Source organism: Nerophis ophidion, linkage group LG24 (genome assembly GCF_033978795.1).
Source record: "Nerophis ophidion isolate RoL-2023_Sa linkage group LG24, RoL_Noph_v1.0, whole genome shotgun sequence".
Lineage (NCBI taxonomy): Eukaryota > Metazoa > Chordata > Actinopteri > Syngnathiformes > Syngnathidae > Nerophis > Nerophis ophidion.
In genome coordinates, this window is record NC_084634.1 from 32,176,875 (window position 1) to 32,196,640 (window position 19,766).

General features: G+C 39.0%; 2 protein-coding genes across 3 annotated transcripts in view; both read left to right on the forward strand.

The window, feature by feature from the left end:
• The first annotated feature begins 776 nt into the window (after positions 1–776).
• On the forward strand, positions 777–10,805 carry LOC133542579 (enhancer of rudimentary homolog). The gene is made up of 4 exons (XM_061886847.1): positions 777–915; positions 1,178–1,265; positions 4,857–4,977; positions 9,141–10,805. The coding sequence occupies exons 1-4, from the start codon at positions 913–915 to the stop codon at positions 9,241–9,243; spliced, it is 315 nt and encodes a 104-aa protein (XP_061742831.1). The 5' UTR covers positions 777–912; the 3' UTR covers positions 9,244–10,805.
• A 6,596-nt stretch (positions 10,806–17,401) lies between these two features.
• The window catches only part of LOC133542356 (serine/threonine-protein phosphatase 4 regulatory subunit 3), a 46,015-nt gene continuing 43,650 nt past the window's right edge, over positions 17,402–19,766 (forward strand). For both annotated transcript variants that reach the window (XM_061886412.1, XM_061886413.1), the window contains exons 1-2: positions 17,402–18,380; positions 18,472–18,527. In XM_061886412.1, coding sequence (XP_061742396.1) covers positions 18,239–18,380; positions 18,472–18,527 — 198 coding nt within the window. In that variant the 5' untranslated portion in view covers positions 17,402–18,238. The remainder of the gene's footprint in view (positions 18,381–18,471; positions 18,528–19,766) is intronic.

Sequence of the window (19,766 nt, forward strand, 5' to 3'; positions counted from 1 at the left end):
TTTGAAGAAATATTTCTCAAATATTCTTAGTCGAAAAAACAGAAGCTAAAATGAAAAATTAAATTAAGATTTATTTGTTATTCTTTACAATAAAAAAAAATGTATTTACTTGAACATTGATTTAAATTGTCAGGAAAGAAGAGGAAATAATTTAAAAGGTAAAAAGGTATATGTGTTTAAAAATCCTAAAATCATTTTTAAGGTTGAATTTTTTCTCAAAATTTGTTTTTCTGAAAGTTATAAGAAGCAAAGTAAAAAAATTAATGAATTTATTTAAACAAGTGAAGACCAAGTCTTTAAAATATTTTCTTGGATTTTCAAATTCTATTTGATTTTTGTCTCTCTTAGAATTAAAAATAACAAGCAAAGCGAGACCAGCTTGCGAGTAAATAAATAACATTTTAAAAATCGAGGCAGCTCACTGGTAAGTGCTGCTATTTGAGCTATTTTTAGAACAGGCCAGCGGGCGACTCGTCTGGTCCTTACGGGCTACCTGGTGCCCGCGGGCACCGCGTTGGTGACCCCTGTTCTAGATGTTTTTGGAAATTTCGGGGTATAACGGTAGCGCATGTGTCATGAAAAAGCCGAACGTTTTGAAAGTGAATGGTTTGAATTGGATGAAAAATGTGTGAGAAGGAATTAATAATTATAATACTATTTAGCATTCACACAACGAATTATTTTTACATTCACTCAATTAACTGAATGCCGGTTTCAATTTTCTTTGTTTTGAAATAAACCTTTATTTTGAAGCACTTTAATCTCTCTACCGGAAATGTACACATTTCACTTCCGTTGGCTATTTTAGCGTAGCTAGTTGCTACGACGCAAGGGGGAATTGTTCAACTTCGAGTTGTGTTTCCGCCGACTTCTTCCAGCCGAATAAACCACCGCGTCAGGATTCGCACAAATATGGTGAGCGGGTCTGTTATTTTTGAAGTAAAGACTTAAATCTGCGGCTACTGTTGACGAGCCACTGTTGCTAGGTTAAGAAGCTAGCAGGCTAACTCGGTCCAACGAGCTGTGCTTAATTGAAATGTGTCCTCTATATACTTTTAATATATTGAATATTAAATGTGTCTTCTATATATACTTTTAGTATATTGAATATTAAAAATGCTATGTATCTCTTTAAAATTTACATGTCTCGCCCATTGACATTTTATCGTTCCTGCAGTCGCACACTATCCTTTTGGTTCAGCCGACCAAGAGACCCGAAGGCCGGACGTATGCAGACTACGAGTCGGTGAATGAATGCATGGAAGGTAGTAGCCCAAATCACTGCTTAAAGGCCTACTGAAATGAGATTTTCTTATTTAAACGGCGATAGCAGGTCCATTCTATGTGTCATACTTGATCATTTCACGATATTGCCATATTTTAGTTGATAGGATTTAGTAGAGAACATCGACGATAAAGTTTGCAACTTTTGGTCGCTATTAAAAAAGCCTTGCCTGTACCGGAAGTAGCAGACGATGTGCGCTTGACGTCACGGCATGGGTGTCAAACTCTGGCCCGTGTAATTTAATTTGGCCCTTGAGGCAATAATAAATTAAAAATAGAGCTGGCCCGCCGGTATTATACAGTGGCGGTGCCGCTGTATCACCGTATTCAACGCTAATTTTCATTCTTGCCAACCCTCCCGATTTTTCCAGGAGAATCACGAATTTCAGTGCCCCCACCGGAAATCTCCTGGGGCAACCATTCTCCCGAATTTCCACCCGGACAACAATATTGGGGGCGTGCCTTAAAGGTACTAATTTTAGCATCCTCTACAACCTGTCGTCACGTCCGCTTTTCCTTCATACAAACAGCGTGCCGGCCCAGTCATGTAATATATGCGGCTTCTACACACACACAAGTGAATGCAAACGCATACTTGGTCAACAGCCATACAGGTCACACTGAGGGTGGCCATATAAACAACTTTAACAGTGTTACACCACACTGTGAACCCACACCAAACAAGAATGACAAACACATTTCGGGAGAACATCCGCACCGTAACACAACATAAACACAACAGAACAAATACCCATAACCCCTTGCAGCATTAACTTTTCCGGGACGCTACAATATACACCCCTGCTACCAACAAAACTCGATTTTGCATGTCACTATAAAGTTATATAAGCCTTGCTTGTTCAATATTCAATGCAAAACTTGTTTTTAGGTCCCTACTAAAATGTTAAGTTGTTCAACTTTGGCCCGCGGCATTGTTCAGTTTAGAATTTTGGCCCACTCTGTATTTGAGTTTGACACCACTGCGTCACAGGTTGTAGGGCTCCTCACATCTGAACGTTGTTTATAATCATGGCCACCAGCAGCAAGAGCGATTCGGACCGAGAAAGCCACGATTTCCCCATTAATTTGAGCGAGGATGAAAGATTTGTGGATGAGGGGAGTCAGAGTGAAGGACTAGAAGAAAAAGAAAAAAAAGACGAGGGCAGTGGGAGCGATTCAGATGTTATTAGACACATTTACTAGTATAATTCTGGAAAATCCCTTATCCCAAATCCTGTTATCAAGATGAATGGTGTCACTTTAGACAATTTTATATACCTAGGCTCGACAATCGGCAATAAACTCTCGCTTGATGTTGAACTTGACAGGAGGCTTGGAAAGGCAAATACTTTCATGGCTAAACTAGCAAAACGAGTGTGGGAAAACAACGCTCTTACTCAACATACAAAGATCCGAGTTTATCTGGCCTGCGTTCTCAGCACTTTACTCTACGGAAGCGAGACCTGGACTACTTACAAGAGCGTCGACTTAACGCTTTCCACATGCGGTGCATCAAACGTATCCTCAGTATTAGTTGGCAGCACTATAATCCACACAGTGTCATTCGTCAGTGGGCTAATATCCATAGCATGAACTCTCTTCTTAGCCAGCGCCGTCTTCGATGGCTGGAACATGTTCGACGGATGGAGGACGGACGGACAACTAGCTGCTGGTTCCAGACGTGTTGGTCGTCCCTCCCTCCGGTTCAAGGACGCATGCAATAGAGATCGGAAGGCGTGTAATATTCCTCTAGACAGCTGGGAGACACAGGCGGAGAACCGAAATGTCTGGCGTCAAGCGGTTGGACGGGGTATTGCAGAGGCTGATTTGAGGAGAGGCCAGCTCGCAGAGCAGAAGAGAGACAGGAGGAAACGTACTGCAAATAGCATTGCACAGCAACAGCGGGACGAAGTCTTTACACATGTTTGTCCAAAGTGCAACAGGGACTGTCACTCAAGAATTGGGTTGTACAGCCATGCTAGGCGTTGTCAACAAACCTGAATGTACTGTATCAACAAAACATCAAGTTAAAATGTGAAAATTATAATTATATAAGGGCATTGTATAATTACAACACTCATTAAAATTGAAAAGATAATACAAATATCCATCCATCCATCCATCTTCCGCTTATCCGAGGTCGGGTCGCGGGGGCAGCAGCCTAAGCAGGGAAGCCCAGACTTCCCTCTCCCCAGCCACTTCGTCTAGCTCTTCCCGGGGGATCCCGAGGCGTTCCCAGGCCAGCCGGGAGACATACTCTTCCCAACGTTTCCTGGGTCTTCCCCGTGGCCTCTTACCGGTTGGACGTGCCCTAAACAGCTCACTCGGGAAGCGTTCGGGTGGCATCCTGACCAGATGCCCGAACCACCTCATCTGGCTCCTCTCGATGTGGAGGAGCAGCGGCTTTACTTTGAGTTCCTCCCGGATGACAGAGCTTCAGAAACTAATTTCGGCCGCTTGTACCCGTGATCTTATCCTTTCGGCCATGACCCAAAGCTCATGACCATAGGTGAGGATGGGAACGCAGATCGACCAGTAAATTGAGTGCCTTGTCTTCAGGCTCAGCTCCTTCTTCACCACAACGGATAATACAAATAATTGACTAAAATAGGATGACAAAACTATTTAAATAAAAAAACAAACTGTTAATAATAATTAAAGTACCATTACAAAATAAAAAATTAAAATAAATAAATTAAACATCAAATCGAAATAAGTGTCTGACACAAGCGTAAATTACCATGGTCATCTGTGACTAAGCTGCCAAAGAAGATACTAGGGTAATTCTGGAAAATCCCTTATCTGCTTATTGTGTTTCTAGTGTTTTAGTGAGATTATAAAGTCATACCTGAAAGTCAGTGTCTCTGCCATGGAGGAGCCAAGAAAGTCGCAGCTGCCTCTTTGACAGCTGCAGGAAGAACGACACAAGCTCCGCTCATGTTTACGGTAAGAGCCGACTTATTACCACAAATTTCTCACCGAAACCTTCCGGTTGACATGTGGTAGAGAAACATGTTCGCTTGACCGCTCTGTTCCATATTAAAGCTTCACAACAAACAAAGAAACACCGGCTGTGTTTGTGTTGCTACAGCCGGCCGAAATACACCGCTTTCCACCAACAGCATTCTTCTTTGTAGTATCCATTATTAATTAAACAAACTGCAAAATATTCAGCAACACAGATGTCCAGAATACTGTGTAATTATGTGGTTAAATCGGACGACTTTTAGCCGTGAGTGGTGCTGGGATAAAATGTCTGCTACAACCAATAACGTCAAAAGCACGCGTCAACATAAGCGTCATCATTCTGCGACGTTTTCAACAGGACACTTCGCGGGAAATTTAAAATTGCAATTTAGTAAACTAAAAAGGCCGCATTGGCATGTTTTGCAATGTTAAGATTTCATTATTGATGTATAAACTATCAGACTGCGTGGTCTGTAGCAATGGGTTTCAGTAGGCCTTTAAGCTCTCCAATATTACTAAGATATCCTTTTATTTTGCTTGCATCCTGTGTGATTTTGATGGCATTGTCAGTTGACATAAGTTTTCCATTATTTTACCTCATCCAGGTGTGTGCAAAATGTATGAAGAACATTTGAAGAGGATGAATCCAAACAGCCCGTCCATCACATACGATATTAGTCAGTTGTTTGACTTTATTGACGACCTGGCAGATCTCAGCTGTCTTGTGTAAGTGCCACACGACTAAAGTAGGTATGTGACAAAAAAAAAAGAAATGATACCGTTGCAAAAACTGGAGGCTAAGCTTTCTAATGGTACTTATACAAATCAATCGCTTCTTTGTACTGGATTATCCAGTAAGACGATACAGAAATGTATGACCTACATTTTGGAACGCTAACCTCAAAACATCATGGCACCCTTATTTGTCAAAAATGCATTAGATTAAAAGTACCGTATTTTTCCGACCATAAGGCGCACTCTCGATGAACTGCTTTATTCAGGTCTATTTTCATACACAAGGCCAGTGGTGGGTAGTAACGCGCTACATTTACTCCGTTACATCTACTTGAGTAACTTGGGATAAATTGTACTTCTAATGCAACATACTTTTACTTTTACTTGAGTATATTTATAGAGAAGAAACGCTACTTTTACTCCGCTCCATTTATCTACATTCAACTCGCTCAGGATTTTTATCGATCTGTTAATGCACGGTTTTGTTTGTTTGTTTGTCAAATAGACCTTCAAAGTAGGATCTAACACATGCCTGTGTTTCACCAATCAAATATAGTCACTGGTGACGTTTGACTCCGTTTCACCAATCAAACAGAGCCAGGCGGTCACATGAATAAGTGCACACTTTTTTTTTATAAACCTTTATTCATAAACATTTGAAAATAATAATCAAAGTCAGTACAAAAACAGTATAAAAACCGTACAAAACAGCGCCAGGGGGTTGTAAATTCAGAATAACTAAAATAGAAAAAAAATATATAAAATAAACAAAGTGCTAAGCCATAGGCTCACTCAATCTCAGTAAAAAACTTAAATTTGGATCACAGCATCATCGTTTTCACAGCTTTTTGGTTGTTAGAAGTAGAGTGTTTTAATGTAGAGTTCTAAATCTTTTTTAAAGGCACAAAAAACAGGTCGGGTATTGAAAAACTGACATTTATGAATTTAAAACTAAGCCAATAGTATAATGAGGTTGCAAAGGTAAATTTCATTTTCAAATTTTTTTTCAATACAGTGTAAAACCAAATATATATTATTTAATATATATCATTGTTGTAGTTGCTTAAGAGATATTCCTGGCTCTGAATTTGTTAGTTGCTATTTTTGTGTTTTTGTGAATTACTTGTTGTTGTTATCATTAAACGAACAGGTTACTCATCAGTTACTCAGTACTTGAGTAGTTTTTTCACAAAATACTTTTTACTTTTAGATAGATAGATAGTACTTTATTGATTCCTTCAGGAAAATTAAAATTCCAGCAGCAGTGTACAGTGTTGAGATCAATTTAAAAAAAAAAAAGTAAAAAGTAAATAATGGGGGTTTAAATGGAAACAAAATAGAGAAATATTACAATAAGAATAAAAAATAAAAAGCAACAATGGGAATAAAATAACAGTAATATAAGAATATATCAAGACAAAGTAGGCAGTAGTGACCATGTTATGAAAACGTATTGCACTGTTATTGTTTTGCATCCCCTGTCATCTTAGTACTCCAAGTATATAATTGAGTGACTACTCCTTACTTTTACTTTAGTAATATATCTTTCAAGTAACAGTACTCTTACTTGAGTACAATTTCTGGCTACTCAACCCAGAAATTGGCATTAAAGGGGTCATATTATGATTTTGTTTTGTACATTTAAAACCTTGTGGTCTACATGACATGTATTGGTGGTCGTATTCTGGAAATGTTGCATAGATATAGTTTTATAGACCGTTTTCAAGTCTAAGATTTTGTCATTTTGTGGGCAGGTCTTATTTGCGTGGCTCCACTTCAACCGCATCTTCATCTTTTGTTGTCGTTTTTAGCGCTTCCATAGCGAGACTACTGACCGATGAAGTTCAAACTAGGGTTGTACGGTATACTGGTATTAGTATAGTACCGCGATACTAATGAATTATTTTCAGTACAAAACAGTCTCTGAAATGTACCGGTCCCGCAACCCTCCTCCCGCGCCCGCGTCGACATTGCTGGTTTTACGAGCAGTGGAGCATGTTCGGCGGAACACAATCACAGAGTACTTATAAGCAGACACCGTGTGTAGACAGAAAAGGGGGAATGGGCGCATTTTGGCATAAAAACTAACAATAAAGGTGAAGTTATAACACTGAAACGCCCCACCGGACAAATAAAGTACGTGTCTTACAAGTATCATCCCTGCAGGATGACAAATAGCTAAACATGCTTCACTACACACCGTAGCTTACCAGTATCAAAATGTAAACAAACGCAATGGGTGGATGTTTTAGGAAAACAAAAAGATTTTAAGTGCGCCTTATAATCTGAAAAATACTGTAAATGGATTAGTTGAGTCAGTAACCCAAAGAAAATTACTTAATAAAATAAAAAACTTAATTGATTCATTTTTAATTAAATTATGTAACGACAGTATAATGAACAGAAAAATAGCTCTAACTTCAATATTTCCTGGAAGTTTTTAATGGCATTTTAAAGCAAATAATTATGCATTAGTATGGGACTATCTGACAGAAGTCGTGTTTTTTTTTTTTCTTGATGAAATGTTACACAAATGTTTGTTTTGTTTGTCCGAGGCAGAGCGGCGCCGGCAGCTATAATGGCCACACCAGCCTCACAAAAGCATTTTCAGGACGCTCAAAAACCATCATCGGGTTTTCATAGTTGAGGATTATTCGTACAAATACGTAAACAAAAGTCTAAAACTATAAGTATAAAAACTAAAACTTACCACTGAGTATGGTTATTTTGTTCGCGTGTTGATATATTCCACTTCTTCAAATTACACCTGTAAATTTCCACTTCCACTGCGTCATGAACCCCTGTACTTTTCAATTGTTTAAAAAAAAAACAATGATTTGCATTCCAAACTGCCTCGTACTAAACGGTCACAAGCCGCCGCTGCGAAGGAGTTAAGTACCGAATTTTCCGGACTATAGGTCACACTTAAAATCGTTTTTTTCCCTTAGAACTCGACAGTGTGCCTAATCTATAGAATAATTCTGGTTTTGCTTACTGACCTTAGTACATGGTAAAATAAGTGTGACCAGTAGATGGCAGTCAAATATAAGAGATATGTGTAGACTGCACTATGATGGCAATATGATTTAATAAGTAAAGAACACCAAAATTGTATATGCTCCATTGAAAATAAGAACATTACACAGGGCGCTCAAAAATGTATCAAAATGTTTTGGTACGACTTTGGTAAGCTAAGTAGCCGCACTGCTTAATGGATTGTCGGCACATTAAATTAACGAGTATTATTATGGTGTGTGTGTGTGTGTGTATATAAGGTCAGACATATTATCTGGCGTTTTGTTTCGCAATATTATGCAAAAGTGACTTTTTTTACCTTCTGGTACCTGCCGATCTGTATTTGGGATCTGCATAAATCTGAAAAATTGCGTGCGCCCGCCTTTGTAGTCTGTAGTAGATAAGCTTCTTCTTTTTCTCTATCTTCTTGTTATGGGACATTCATCCTCTGCTGTTGCCATTTCTAATATAATGTAGTGTAAAGTTCTTACTTATATTTGTCAGCAAACTCGCCATGAAAGTGCTAAAACATACCAGTGTAGTGAGTTTACATTATTCACCCAAGGCACTTTAGTTATTAGAGAGTTCCAGTCTAACGTTTTTTCACGTGACACATTTGGACGGCATTGTTGTCGTTTCTGGATGAGGAGATGCTGCTCTGTTATTGATTGAAGTAAAGTCTGAATGTCATTGAAACAGTTAGCTCCATCTTCACTTCTTCCACTCACGTCCTTGCACGCTACACCGCTAAAACAAAGATGAAGGTGCCGAAGGTGAGCCATTTATATAAGACCACCAACAAAACTGCGCATCCTAAAGCGGCTTGAAGATGATCTGTAAAACATAATCTATGCAACATTTTGACCAAAGAACCACCATTACGTGTTATGTGGACCGCAAGGAAGTGTTTTGAATTTAGAACGAAAAAAATATGACTCCTTTGAAGCGCCCTGTAATCCAGTGCGCCTTATATATGAAAAAAGATTAAAAATAGACCATTCGTTGGCAGTGCGCCTTATAATCCCGTGCGCCCTATGGTCCGGAAAATACGGTAGGTTAGCAGCTGATTGTCACATACCTAATTAAAGCACCAATTTGCTTGTGTATTGTTTCAATTAATTGCTCTTTTTGTTGTAAAGTTACAGAGCTGACACCCAGACATACCAGCCGTATAACAAAGACTGGATCAAGGAGAAGATTTATGTCCTGCTGAGGCGTCAAGCTCAGCAAGCAGGGAAGTAGAAAGAAGTCTTATCGCTTTTGTCCTTCTACACACATCTGAAAAGGGTATATTGTGTAAAACATTTACATTTCAGTTATTTTCTGAGATATGTGTAATGGGACAACGGAGTACGGTAAAGTGAGGATGCCCATATTTTATATTGGGGAAGGTTTAGGTTGTAAGGCACACGTTTGTTACCAGATACATTTTGAAAATAGACTTCTTTTAGCAAAATGAAAACATTTTACCTTCCTTTTTCTCTGTCATCTGTCCTCATTTTAACGAAAGCCAATAAATGTGTTGTCATTTACTGTATACCGTATTTTCTGGACCACTAGCCGCCCTGTTATGTAGGCCACGCTCACCTAATTTTTTGATTATTTGTTTTTCCGTATATTAACCGCACCGGACACACAGTGCAGGTCGAACGTTAGGACACACCTTCTCATTTCAATGTGTTTTCTTTATTTTCATGATTATTAACATTGTAGATTGTCACTGAAGGCATCAAAACCATAACACCTGTGAAGTGAAAACCTTTTCAGGTGACTACCTCTTGAAGTTCATCGAGAGAATGCCAAGAGTATGCAAAGCCGTAATCAAAGCAAAAGGTGGCTATTTTGAAGAAACTAGCATATAACACGTTTTTAGTTGTTTCACCTTTTTTTGTTAAATACATAACTCCACATGTGTTCATTCATAGTTTTAATGGCTTCAGTGACCATCTACAATGTAAATAGTCATGAAAATAAAGAAAACGCATTGAATGAGGAGACGGTGTGTCCAAAATTTTGGCCTGTACTGTATTTAAACCTTTATGTTGTGAAATGATATTTACATAGAAAGATTTTGTGTTTATTTACATACATTAATTCCAGCGCACAGCCACCGTTGCTGCTCACTGCTCCCCTCAACTCCCAGGGAGAGAGTAATTTCGCCACACATACCGTGTGTGTGTGACTATCAGTGGTACTTTAACTTTATACCGTAATTGTTTCCAAACGGTGCCTGTAACATAGCAGTCCAACGCTTGATCAAACAGTACAGAAAAGTTATGGATGTCTTTATTCATTCTTTATGGGATGAATAAGATTGTCCTTTTATTAATAGGGTCTGGTACGTTTCTTCTTCCGTGTACATTACTTTGTGAACACATTTGAGTTTGAACAGTTTCTTTAAGTGTATCATTTTAGTTTGATTGCCATTCCGTAATAAACCATAGATCAGCCGCACATTTGTATAAACCACAAGGTTCAAAGTTTGGGGGGGGGGGGGCTATTAGCTTTTAGTCCAGAAAATACGGTAAATTAATTTAATAATCATGTGCAGATAGAATATGGTTAATGTCAACAAACTGACCATGACCTCTCACAATTACATGTGTCCCATACATCCATTTTCTATACCACTTGGCCTTTTTAGGGTCACATCTGAGCTGGAGCCTTTTACAATGTTACTCTGACTTGCAGTGGTTACTTTATTTGTGCTTAATGCTGTTGTTGTCAACCATTTGTTTTACTGTCTGTTATTTCAAGGAAATGGCAACAACAGCTTGTTTCCTAATAAAGTTTTGGTATCAAGACTGTCCTTTCATTCTTTACCACACAACTTTGAAGTTGTCAGGGCATTCACTCGATCGCAACTCGACTGTTCGGTTTGTCTTAGAAGACATTCCGCCTTCATCAATTCATGCTCAAGATTGGTCAGATCTGGTCTAGTAGCCGCTGCCAAAACCCCAACAATTTGTGCTTCAACTCAAGGATGTTTCCACCCTATTGTAGTGAAAAAAGAACAATTGTTGAGATGCAAAAGAGTAACCCTACTGTGTTGGAATATAAATAGTGTTTTTTTTGGCACCAGCTACTAGACTAAATATGACCAATCTAAGTCTTTAAGCATGAATTCATGATGCCTACTCTGATGAGATGCAAAAACGTCTTCTCAGACAAACCAAACAGTCCAATTGCGATGGATTGAATGCCCTGAAAATACAATGAGCTGAATGAATGAGAACATCCATAGACTATTTTAAACTTAATTTATTTCTAGTTTTTAAACTAGCAATATGCAAATATTATTTTGCTCAAGGATGTTTTTTCACCGTATAAAAATAATGCAAATATTTACATAAAATGTAAATACAACTGGTTGAAAAAAGTTTGTTTGTTGTTGGATTTTATTGTACTGTACTAATTTTAATCCATGATGCATAATGAAATTACTCCTAGTTCATAAAAAAAAAACATTAAATCTACCTCAGTGGTTTTCAAACGGTCTGGTAGTAGAGCCATATAATCACTTGATTAAAGTAACTGTTTTATTTCCCAATATTCAACCAGTGTTACTGTTCAATACTGAGTGTAATGATACAGTGACCAACACTATTACATGTCCACACTACCACAGATACTTACTGCATTTAGGTCTCTTTTCCACAGACAAACACATACTTGTGTCCTTAAAAACGCAGACTATTGCAAACGCTGTTCCAAAACTACGTGTACACTGCACACACGGAGACTTGGGATGACTGTCATTATCAAAGCACAACATGTTTGAACGTAAAATTACTGCCCTTTTTACTCAACGTTAATAAAAAAGACATATCAAAATGGGCTTTGCGACAATGACATTCAGCTGATTAGGATACAATCGCTGTCGAATATGTGGATGGAGATCGTTAAAACCGTGGATATGTGTTTTTGAAATGATGTCCACACAAGCACGGATGGTTTCAAAAAACTTAATACGCTGGGTTAAAACGATCCTCATCCACACAGGTGCAGATTCAAAACTGTCTCAGTCTACGCACAAACACATACACCTGCTGTCATCCACATTTTGTCTAATCAGAAGCCTGGAAAAGAAGCCACAGCTGACTTGCTAGCATTACACCTCTGTTAATATCATGTTTATTTTGATATACTAGACATGTTTTGATTTACACAGGAACATTATGAATCTTTCTTAATGTATAAAGCATGCATATGTGCCTGTGCTGCTGAAACGCAACACTTGCGGAATAATATGTTTAATCAGCAACGTGGTGATTAATTACAAGTCCAATGAAGTGTAAATTATTTATAAAATCAGTGCATACTCCCAAGGAGCCAAGGAAACCTGAATAGTTACATGTAAGTGCCTAAAGCGCACAGACTTGTGGAATTGGAAAGCATTTATTTATCGATATTGTGATGGATTAAATGTGCAATGACGTGTATATTGTCTTTAACATCTATACACACTTGCAAGGAGGAAGCTACATCATGTTTTTTTTTAGTCGCTCGGTCGCTTTACATGGTCACAAAGTACCAGAGTTGAAAAACAAGTTGCCTCTATATTGAAGCTATTATCATATTTATTTGATTTATGACACCTAAAGACTTCCAAAGTTTGTGAATAAAAAGATATGATCAAAATAGTATCAATCTCAAGGAGATTCCCGAGCCATTTTGAGAAATATTGAAGAAGCCAGACGTCATCGCAGATCCCTTCCCGACCAACAACAATGCAAATTGTGCGGACTTTGTGAGAGCCAACAACGATTACTTTGGGCAAAATTATGATCCAGAACCTTATATTCTTGATCGTCAATATAAGGAGGATGAGCTACAAGTTTTAGAAGCTCTGCTAAACAAATCCAGTTTTAGGGAAAAACTATAGCTTCATGTAGCAGTATTGCTAAGTGATAAACAAGAAATACAAACTACAAACATAATAAAGTGATAGCTTACTGTACAATGTCTGCTCTCACTTTGATATCAAATGATAGGATGTCAATGAACAATTAATCATGATGCACACGAAAGGTTAAAAAGGAAGTCTTCCTGCAGACACTGTCTTCGGTTGTGCATGCTTGTCTCCATCTACAAATGGACATTGAATGTTACAGATGAACAGCTTCTAGAATTCAACGCTAAATCCTCCTTCAAACCGGTAATGGCGATAAATGGCTACTTCGCTGTCTGTATCATTGCGTCGCTAAGAAATGGTTTGTTTGCATTAGCGCTTATAACCTCGCTAAAATTTGGTTAATACTCAAGATAATTTGGAATGTTATTTAGGGATTTGTGGGCAAAATAGAGAGCCACCATTGACTACATTGTTAGCGGACTTTTTATGTATTTATTTATTTACGACTTAGAATGCATAAGAAAAAAAATGTGTTATATAATTGTTGGGTATTTCCAGTATGAATATGGTCAGAGTGCAGAAGCGTTCCCATTGTGACGTCAGTCTCCGAAAATAGCCGAAAGTATTTGGAGTGGAATATTTGAAACGGCTGACTGAATCAGTGATGTTTAAACTGTGTTTTTACCTACATTGCGGATTATAAATATGATTGTATATGGTTTAATGGATACAATGAAACAATTAAGCATATCAAGTCAACATGTTTTTCCACTCCACTGGTAAAAGTTGGTGGAACTCTTCACCTTGGCCAGCGTTTGCAATAGTATGCGTTTGCGTGTGGACAAGAAGCCTAAACGGTAAACACAGAGATGAGTATGCAATTAAGTATCCGTGTTCGTTTGGACATGACCGAAAACGTCTGCCTTGTTTTTAATGAATACTTAAGGCCTAGTACGCTACTGCATTTTAATGTCGCTCATTATAGAGGTAAATGGCGAGCCAAGTTTTTTCGTGGGTTGTACTTGGTAAAAAAAAGTTAATCAACCACTGATATACCTCATTATTACGAAATAGTTACTAAAAAAACAGTACTTTACACGTAATAGTCACTTTCATCATGCACTGTCCCTTTAAATGTGGCGGGCTGTCCTGTTGTTGGTGTGCAGGAAACCCCGTACTGACTGTTGGGGCCCAAGATGGCTGAATACTCACGAGGGGATTAATAATTCTAATAACAACATTGCTAATATTTGGTTAATAGAGTTTCGTTGGCGGGTATTGGGTGGTTCTTTAGAGGGATTTGTGGGAAAAATAGAGAGCCCCCATTGACTACGTTGTTGGCGGACTTTTTATGTATTTATTTATTTACGACTTAGAATGCATCAGAAAAATACCAAAACAGCTGACTGACATTAGTGCTGGCGCATAATTTTGATGCGTCTTGTTTTTCTTCTTCTTCTTCATTGTAGAGTGTAAATCTCAGCATATTTATGTTCAAACATACAGTAAACCCTCTTATAGTGTGTTGAAAGCCAGCAAGGCAGTGTTGTTGAGATTTGGAAACGACAGCACACAACTGTGACGTCATCAGAAGAGTACGAGTCGCCGTTTTGAGCTGCGTACACTCATTTGCAAACTCTTGTTTGCAAATGTCTGTTTTTAAGGACAAGAGTACGCGTTTGCATGTAGACAAGAAGCCTAAACTGTAAACACAGAGATAAGTATGCATTTATTAAGTATCTGTGTTTGTGTGGACATGGCCTACAACCTTGTTTTTAATGAATACTTAAGGTCTACTAAGCTACTGCATTCTACTGTAGGTCATTATGGAAGTAATTGGAGAGGCAAGTTTTTTCTTGGGTGGTACTTAATAAAAAGTACAACAACCACTGATCTACCTTATTGTTGTGAAATAGTTACTAAAAAAAGCAGTACTTTAAACGTAATAAAGTCACTTCCGTCATGCACTGTCTCTTTAAATGTGGCGGGCTGTCCTGTTGTTGGTGTGCAGGAAACCCCGTACAGACTGTTGGGGCCCATACTCATATTGGACTAATAATTCTAATAAAAACAACATTGCTAATCTGTGGTTGATATTCAGGTCACGGTATGTATAAAGAGTATTGTTGGCGGGTTTTAGGTGGTTATTTGAGGGATTTGTGGGCAAAATAGAGAGCTCCCATTGACTACATTGTTAGCGGACTTTTTATGTATTTATTTATTTACCACTCAGAATGCGTCAGAAAAATACCAAATACAGCTGACTGGCATTAGAACCGGCGCATAATTTTGATAAGTATTTATTTTTTAATTCAATGTATAGTGAAAATATCAGCATGTTTATATTCAAACATACATTAAGTCCTCTTGTAGTGTGTTGAAAGCCAGCAAGGCAGTGTTGTTGAGATTTGGAAATGACAGCGCACAACCGTGACGTCATCAGAACAGTACGAGTCTCCGTTTTGAGCTGTATACACGTATTTGCAAACTCTGGTTTGCAAAAGTCTGTGTTTTTAAGGACAATACTATGCATTTGCTTGTGGATAAGAAGCATAAACTGTAAACTCAGAGAAAAGTATGCGTTTATTAAGTATCCATTTTCGTGTGGAGATGGCCTAAAACCTTGTTTTTAATGAATACTTACGGCCTACTACGCTACTGTATTCTAATGTAAGTCATTATGGAAGTAATTGGACAGGCACGTTTTTTCTTAGTGAAAAAAGTATGACAACCACTGATCTACCTCATTATTATGAAATAGTTACTAAAAAAAGCAGTACTTTAAACGTAATAAAGTGACTTCCGTCATGCACTGTCTCTTTAAATGTGGCGGGCTGCCCTGTTGTTGGTGTGCAGGAAACCCCGTACTGACTGTTGGGGCCCAAGATGGCTGAATACTCACGAGGGGACTAATAATTCTAATAACAACAACATTGCTAATATTTGGTTAATAGAGTTTCGTTGGCTGGTTCTTTAGAGGGATTTGTGGGAAAAATAGAGAGCCCCCATTGACTACGTTGTTGGCGGACTTTTTATGTATTTATTTATTTACAACTTAGAATGCATCAGAAAAATACCAAAACAGCTGACTGATAGTGCTGGCGCATAATTTTGATGCGTCTTGTTTTTCTTCTTCTTCATTGTAGAGTGTAAATCTCAGCATGTTTACATTCAAACATACAGTAAACCCTCTTATAGTGTGTTGAAAGCCAGCAAGGCAGTGTTGTTGAGATTTGGAAACGACAGCGCACAACCGTGACGTCATCAGAAGAGTACGAGTCACAGTTTTGAGCTGCGTACACTCATTAGCTAACTCTTGTTTGCAAATGTCTGTTTTTAAGGACAAGAGTACGCGTTTGCATGTAGACAAAAATCCTAAACTGTAAACACAGAGATAAGTATGCATTTATTAAGTATCCGTGTTTGTGTGGACATGGCCTAAAACCTTGTTTTTAATGAATACTTAAGGCCTACTACGCTACTGTATTCTACTGTAGGTCATTATGGAAGTAATTGGAGAGGCACGTTTTTTTCTTAGTGAAAAAAGTATGACAACCACTGATCTACCTCATTATTATGAAATAGTTACTAAAAAAAGCAGTACTTTAAACGTAATAAAGTGACTTCCGTCATGCACTGTCTCTTTAAATGTGGCGGGCTGTCCTGTTGTTGGTGTGCAGTAAACCCCGTACAGACTGTTGGGGCCCATACTCATATGGGACTAATAATTCTAATAAAAACACCATTGCTAATCTGTGGTTGATATTCAGGTCACGATATGTATAAAGAGTATTGTTGGCGGGTTTTAGGTGGTTATTTGAGGGATTTGTGGGCAAAATAGAGAGCTCCCATTGACTACATTGTTAGCGGACTTTTTATGTATTTATTTATTTACCACTTAGAATGCGTCAGAAAAATACCAAAAAAGCTGACTGACATTAGCACTGGCGTATCATTCTGATGCGTCTTTTTTTTTTTTTAATGTAGAGTGAAAATATCAGCATGTTTACTTTGAAACGTACATTAAGTCCTCTTATAGTGTGTTGAAAGCCAGCAAGGCAGTGTTGTTGAGATTTGGAAATGACAGCGCACAACCGTGACGTCATCAGAACAGTACGAGTCTCCGTTTTGAGCTGTATACACGTATTTGCAAACTCTGGTTTGCAAAAGTCTGTGTTTTTAAGGACAATAAAAACTTATCCACAAGCAAATGCTTATCCACAAGCATTTGCTTGTGGGTAAGAAGCATAAACTGTAAACTCAGAGAAAAGTATGCGTTTATTAAGTATCCATGTTCGTGTGGACATGGCCTACAACCTTGTTTTTAATGAATACTTAAGGCCTACTACGCTACTGTATTCTAATGTAAGTCATTATGGAAGTAATTGGAGAGGCACGTTTTTTCTTAGTGAAAAAAGTATGACAACCACTGATCTACCTCATTATTATGAAATAGTTACTAAAAAAAGCAGTACTTTAAACGTAATAAAGTGACTTCCGTCATGCACTGTCTCTTTAAATGTGGCGGGCTGCCCTGTTGTTGGTGTGCAGGAAACCCCGTACAGACTGTTGGGGCCCAAGATGGCTGAATACTCACGGGGGGACTGTTAGCAAATAACCGAGCAAGACATCGGTAATGAATGACAAATAGCAATACGGTGTAAAGCAAACGCTTTATGTAAATTTTACAACAACGAGCTTGTTGGTTTGCATTGTTTTCGGGAATGTATAACAGTACGGAGAGAGTTTCCTCTCTGCGGCCCCGAGCCAGAACATGGCGGAACACATTGGGGAGAAATAGCGGCTAACGCTAAGTTAGCCGGCCTGCTATCCAGCCATATTTCCCAACACTGGTCCGGATTAAAACCAAACGCCTGCAAATGTGAAACGATGTTTTTGGCGCGTTGCTGTGGTTATTTGGCCTTAAAACGGGTAAGGTACGAAGCCCTGGTGTCTGGGTTACGCGAAGGCACGTCAACGCGTTAGCGCTGCCAGCTAACGTCCACCAGAGTGTATCGACGTCTATATCTTAAGGATTCCAACTATCGACAAATCAATAAATATGCGTTTTTTTAATGTAGCAAGTGTGTAAACACAAGCCCCTTTATGGTGCAACTCCTTGTTTTGATGTTCGACTACCTCTTCAAGGTGGCTCCGGAGTGCGCGGTCTTCTCTTTGAAGTTTTCTGACTAACATTGTGATAATATAGCGTAAATATATTAGTTGGAAGCAGAAGCTGGACGTTCGCTTGGTGGTCGGCTTGACCCAAGCCCGCAACGTTTTTGGACCGCGATTGAAAGTCGTGGCGTCACTAAGGTGAGGTGCACCAGCCTGGACGGGTGTTTGGGGAGGGGGGGGGACCGGTCGCAAGCACCTGTCAGGATGACGGACACTCGCCGACGAGTCAAAGTCTACACCCTCAACGAGGACAGACAGTGGGACGACCGCGGCACAGGACACGTCTCGTCGGGGTATGTGGACCAGCTGAAAGGCACGTCTCTCCTGGTGCGGGCGGAGAGTGATGGTAAGCGCCTTGTACTTGCGCCAAAAATGTGCAACACTGTGGTCCCCATCATCAAATGACCAATACTGAACTTGTCTCTGTCACTGCCAAGGTTCCTTACTACTGGAGTCCAAAATAAACACAAATACTGCGTACCAGAAACAGCAGGTCAGTGCTTTTTTTTTTTTGTTACCATGAATCGATTTACGTCAGGGGTGTCCAAAGTGTGGCCCGCAGTTACATTCTGGAAATGCTATTGCAAAAATACAAAAGAACATTACAATGAATTGATTAAGAGGGGTTAGTGCGTCTGCCTCACAATACAAAGTTCCTGCAGTCCTGGGTTCAAATCCAGGCTCGGGATCTTTCTGTGTGGAGTTTGCATGTTCTCCCCGTGAATGCGTGGGTTCCCTCCGGGTACTCTGGCTTCCTCCCACTTCCAGAGACATGCACCTGGGGATAGGTTGATTGGCAACACTAAATTGGCCCTAGTGTTTGAATGTGAGTGTGAATGTTGTCTGTCTATCTGTGTTGGCCCTGCGATGAGGTGGCGACTTGTCCAGGGTGTACCCCGCCTTCCGCCCGATTGTAGCTGAGATAGGCGCCAGCGCCCCCCCGCGACCCCAAAAGGGAATAAGCGGTAGAAAATGGATGATTAACGTGGACCCTGACTTAAGTGGAAAAACTTATTCGGGTGTTACCATTTAGTGATCAATTGTACGGAATATGTACTGAACTGTGCAATCTACTAATAAAAGTATCAATCAATCAATCAAAAAATTAAAAATATTGGAATGAGGTGAAATCTATCGAGAAAAAGTTGCAATGTTGACACAAAGCTGCCACGCAGGCTGTTTTTTTTTCTTTTGCCTTTATTTTACCATGGAAAACTCATCTTTACCATGAATTGATTAAAGGCCTACTGAAATGAGATTTTCTTATTTAAACGGGAATAGCAGGTCCATTCTATGTGTCATACTTGATCATTTTGCGATATTGCCATATTTTTTCTGAAAGGATTAGTAGAGAACTTCAACGATAAAGTTCGCAACTTTTGGTCGCTAATGAAAAAGCCTTGCCTTTACCGGAAGTATCTGACGATGACGTCACCGGTGTGAGGGCTCCTCACATTGTTTATAATGTGAGCCTCCAGCAGCAAGTGCTATTTGGACCGAGGAAGCGACAATTTCCCCATTAATTTGAACGAGGATGAAAGATTCGTGGATGAGGAAATTTATAGATAGATAGATAGATAGATAGATAGTACTTTATTGATTCCTTCAGGAGAGTTCCTTCAGGAAAATTAAAATTCCACCAGCAGTGTACAGAGTTGAGATAAATTTTTAAAAAAAGTAAAGAATGTGGGTTTAAATGGAAACAAAATAGAGAATTATTACAATAAGAATA